Source organism: Protopterus annectens, chromosome 8.part0 (assembly GCF_019279795.1).
Source record: "Protopterus annectens isolate FY-2018-M chromosome 8.part0, PAN1.0, whole genome shotgun sequence".
In the NCBI taxonomy this organism is placed as follows: domain Eukaryota; kingdom Metazoa; phylum Chordata; order Ceratodontiformes; family Protopteridae; genus Protopterus; species Protopterus annectens.
In genome coordinates, this window is record NC_056741.1 from 1,550,251,791 (window position 1) to 1,550,256,790 (window position 5,000).

At 39.7% G+C, this 5,000-nt stretch overlaps 1 protein-coding gene across 1 annotated transcript in view; it reads right to left on the minus strand.

The window, feature by feature from the left end:
* Positions 1-5,000, minus strand: part of NECTIN1 (nectin cell adhesion molecule 1) — a 620,587-nt gene that overhangs the window by 153,825 nt on the left and 461,762 nt on the right. The window contains exon 5 of the mRNA XM_044081126.1: positions 2,764-2,915. Coding sequence (XP_043937061.1) covers positions 2,764-2,915 — 152 coding nt within the window. The remainder of the gene's footprint in view (positions 1-2,763; positions 2,916-5,000) is intronic.

The window sequence follows — 5,000 nt, forward strand, 5'->3', positions numbered from 1 at the left end:
AAAACGATTCCGCAGGTTAGATGATGTCCAACCAAAGGAATGGAACTTGAAGGAACACACGTAAGCCAGTCAGCTGATGACACCTGCCCAGTCTCGCTCTATCACTTCTTTCTACAAATAAGAAAGAAAACCTGACAACTGAGAAAGAGTAAAAAGACAGAATGCTACTGAATCCTGAAGAGATGCCAGCTCCACAGAGCAGCACAGAGAGATAAACCCCTGATTAATACCCAGGTGTTTCAAGATCGACTAGCAGTTCAGATGTCTGATGGAGTGCTGGCAGAGCACATGCATACCCATTCTGGCAGAAGCTAGGGATTTGTAAGGTAATGTTGAATAATACCAAAATGGCGTGGCATATATGCAATCAGGGGCAATCTTTCCAACTCGTTCTCAATTTAAAAAAATAAAATAAAAAAAATGTGAACACGTGCTATTTTTAAAACAAGACAGGCATCTAGAAAGATTGACCAAGGGGGAAGTTTAAAAATATGTCAGGCATGAAGGAAAGGTTAGTCTTCTAGGATTACAGTTTTGTGGAGGGATAGTCTACAGCTCCATGCACGTCGGAACCCGCAGGTCAGAGATCCTTTTGGCTGGGGTAACTGCACTAGAAAGAGAGTCTTCTAGCACAGCTGTTTTAGGCCATCTGTGTTGGCAAGCTCAACGGAGGAAGTATCATCTTTCTCCAAAATAGAAGTCATTGTCCCAGGCTGGCCACATAGTGCATTTGGGTAGACATTGACAGAAGTTGACTTTTAGAAACTGTTTACCAGCTACACTTGGAAACAAAATAAAAAAAGAAGAAAAAAAGAAAAACTGCGTTGCAAGCAGAAATGACTGATGTAACTAACTTGGTACAGAGACAGAGCCTAGGAGGTATGACAGCCTGCATTCTCACAGGCTGTGAGTTCAAGGTACTTGAGGTTGGAAGGTGGCAAATTCCCATCCTGCTGAATGAGAAGTCTGTAGAGAATCTTCCACTGTCATTTCAATCAGCTGGCTAAAAATGGTTTATCTTAGCTCTTCGGAACTATAAGAACAGGCTGATTTTTCTTTTCTTGCTTTTAGAAGCACATATGGGAAGTGGACGATTGCAGAGTAGTACCAGAGAATGTTTTTTTTCTAAATGCACCAGATGTTTGAGTTTCTGTATATAGATTTCTTGATCTAAAACTGGTGATCTAATGAGTTATGTAGTATGCACTCTCTTGGGCAGCCTCACTTCTTTTTGTTTACCAAAAAGTTGGCTGTACCCAACAACAATAATCATATCTAGTTACTAGGCATACAGTCCAGAAGACAAGTGAGGAGCTTAGCCCAGTTTCCCGGCTACCCCAACGCACTTTCTGGTTAAATGACACTCGCAGAATCAAACAGTATAAAATGGGGGTTCATGGACTTAAACCCTGGAGTACAGCAAGTACCTTTAGAAGAGTGCATAGCTTTAACATTCTGTGAGAACTACCAGACTCTGAGGGTGTGCAATGCCCCTGCACCAGGTATCTGCTAATGATTTCTTTTGGCTCAGCATGTAAACTACCCAGATTTGCAGACTTTTTGTTGACATATCCCAAATCACCATGGTTAGTCTGCACATGGTATAGGAAAGATTACTCTTGATTGCTTATATGTCATATCACTGACTGTGGTATTACTCAACAAGAGTCTATCACTTCAGCAATGACTTCAAAGAATGCATGGCACAGAGGTGGTTCTTTATTTTTCATCAGGGAGCCTTGAGCTCAAAACTGTAGAAAAAGGACCATCTGCATAGTGTATTCAATCAGTTATTAGCCACTGATCTAGGTTTGGGGAGGAAAGACAGTGGAAGACCTGTGTTTAGAGAGATTTGGAAATGCTAAAACTAGAACTTTCCACTTATTACAGGTACAAAGGGAGGATGTGATCCATGTATGCAGCATACTGATTCTTTACCCTCTTCAGCTGGCACAGCCCTTTTCTTGTGCAATCTGTCAGTTTGTGTCATGACAGTACAGGAAGAACTCCACCCCAATGTCTTGAGAAAAGTTTCTACATTCAGGTGGTATTGTTTTGAGACGTAAAAAATTATTTATTTAATCCTTTGCACTGGGGATGAAATCTATAGTTTTATCTTTCCAGAATGACACATAGGACTTTTTGTGAAGGAATTAAGCAAGAATTCTGTGCTCAATGACCAAGATCCCTAGGATTTGGAAAATTCAGGACCTGCTGAAACTATGACTAACACAGAGCTGCAATCAAGCAGTTATCAGAACAAAAGTGAGCATGACCTCTCTTTAGCATTAAGGTGCAAATGCTGAGGCCATGCCATTACTGAATACATTAGGGATTTTTGAATTTCCAGAAGCAAGGATTTTCATAAAGGCCATCGTGTCTTTTACTGAAAAATGTAAAGTAACACTATGCAGAGACATGAACTGATAATAAGCTCATTTCAAATGTAGTTACTTTAGAGAAAGAGAGTCAGAGTGTAAACAGGTGCTTTCATCCGCTGCTGAATGGCTTACATGCATCACCTTGGAGGTACAGGAATCCAGTACCTTCCATCCCTTAAAGCTGCAAAATAGCTGACTACAGTAGATTGTAGCACCTCCAGCTAAGTCCTGTGTGTGACAGTGACTTAGAAAAATAATGAAAATGGTTACTTCTATTTTGCAGTAAGCATAATAAATAGTTATAAAATAAGTTTTTCACAAACTGTGACAACTCTGCCTCATTAAGGGAGACCAGGGCCACAAATTCAGGAAGTTTCCCTACCTGTGACATTAACCACCACTAGGCCAGGTCTTGTGCCTATAGGGTTTGTTGCTTCACAGACGTATGTTCCTGCCAGATCGTAAGTCACTGGTCCTTTGAAGAAAAGTGTGTTGTTCTGGATTTCCATGTTTCTTGGACGTGTGCCATTCAGTCTGTAATGGATAAAATGCAAAATGTAGACAAAAACTTTAAAACATTTTTTTTTCCTGCATTTTAATCAAAGCTGTAATTCTAATGGCAAATTACTATCAGCTGCACTGACGTTGGAGGCAATGTAATTCAGTTTTTAAGAGTGATTACTTTTTATGTGCAGCTTATGCCAGCATCTGCTTTTACATCCATCCCAGCCAATGATGTAATACAGCTGTCCTACAGATGCACAGGGAGAACCAGTAAACATAGACACAGCAATTAGAGTAGGAATGAACAGAAGGCTAGCCACAAATGGTAAATTTAAATAAGGTCTCCAGGTTCTAAGATCTACATTCAAGCTTTATTAAAGTGCTATTTTTTGAAGAGAGCATATCTGCACACAGTGCAGGACAACCTGTTAACTGCAGCCATTGTGTGCACCTGTCTGACATCCAAGTAAGGAACTATTTTACCTAGACCAAAGTCTACTACAGTCTTCTACATAAAACAATAATACAATTTTTATATTCAGTCTCAGCAATCACACATTAAAAGCTGCATGTTGTACCACTCTTACAGGCACTGACTAAAAGATCACATTTTGTTAAGTTATGTACTGTTCTTCCAGCAACTTCCCTTAACATGCTGCTCCTGATAAAATGAGGCATTGTAGTGACACAGTCGCATTTCAAAATGGTCAGGCATCACAAAGAGAAGTACCATTTAAATACTGACCTATCCTATTACATGACATTCCTACTAGAAAAAAAATTCCCATTACCATTCCAACTTAGCACCGTCCTTTTCAAGCAAGACCAAAACACTCTTGGGCATCAGTTCATGTTTAATTTACAGAAAATGTGACTGGACTGTGGAATGCATTTCTTAAGTGACTGATGTAGAGTGGACCAAGGCAAAACTATTACATGGATAATGTACTGCATTAAAGAAAGGTAAAATTGTACCTAGTGACCAAAAATTTAATTGGCAACAACTTAAAGGGAGTTATATTAATCTCAGATAAACTACAAAGTCAAACAACCACTGATTTTCCTCTCTCCCAAAACTCAGGACAATGTCTGGGATCTTCCATTACAAGTGCATAAAAATGCATCTTCATTCCTTTACAAATCTAAACAACTATAGCAGGCAGAGTATCTGCACTGGTTTCAGACACTTGTTTCTTTCCTGCAAATGCAGGGTAAAAGTCCAAGTAGAAAAGTGCAGATGAAACACTAGCTGGATATAACTCTAGCTATCCAAATCTAACAAGGTTAAATATGTTTTTTGAAGACCAGCTACAATGAGAACCACTGGCAGCAATCCACACACTGATGCATTCTGTCACAGCAATCTAACATACAGCCACGTATAACACACATGTCCAAACGACATGTAGTATTTTATGTATTATACACAAGAGTTACACATCATGACTCTTCTCAATAAAAAATCCTATACGAATGCACCACTCCTTACTGCATATTCTGCTGTTATAAATTAAGCACAGCAGTTTGCTCAGACACTTTCTAAACTAATCAGAAATAACCTCTTGATCCTTGACCATTATGTATTTGCTACGTGCCATCTCTACCTATGCTTTCCCACCTAACGCTTAGGCAGCTACAGGTACTACCATAGCTCATTCACTCCAATAGAGCTCAAGAAGTTTGCACTGTTACCGTCCAATGGGCGGAGCCTCAGAACTTTGACAAAATGAAATGATGTCCTCACATTTCAAGCAAAAGTTCATGTCCCTGGTTCTCAAATATGATACCCTCTTGAGAAATGTGTGGTGCTAATCCTTGGAAACCCAGAATCATCACTATTGTGTGTTTCTAGAGTGTGCCTCAAGAATGTAGGCCTTCATCCTTCCAGCCATCACTTCCCTCTTGGTCACATCAGCAATAAAGCTACTAGACACCGAGCATACTATTGCGCATTAGCCAACATTCTTAATTTGCACACTAAATGAACAGCTGTTTTAGTAACCACAATGCCCGAGAATTGTAAACTTCTGTCTATCTACTTATATTTCCCATGCAACTGGCTACGTCAGCTCTTCGGGTGCATTTCAGATACCATAGGTCAGCTACTGATATTTC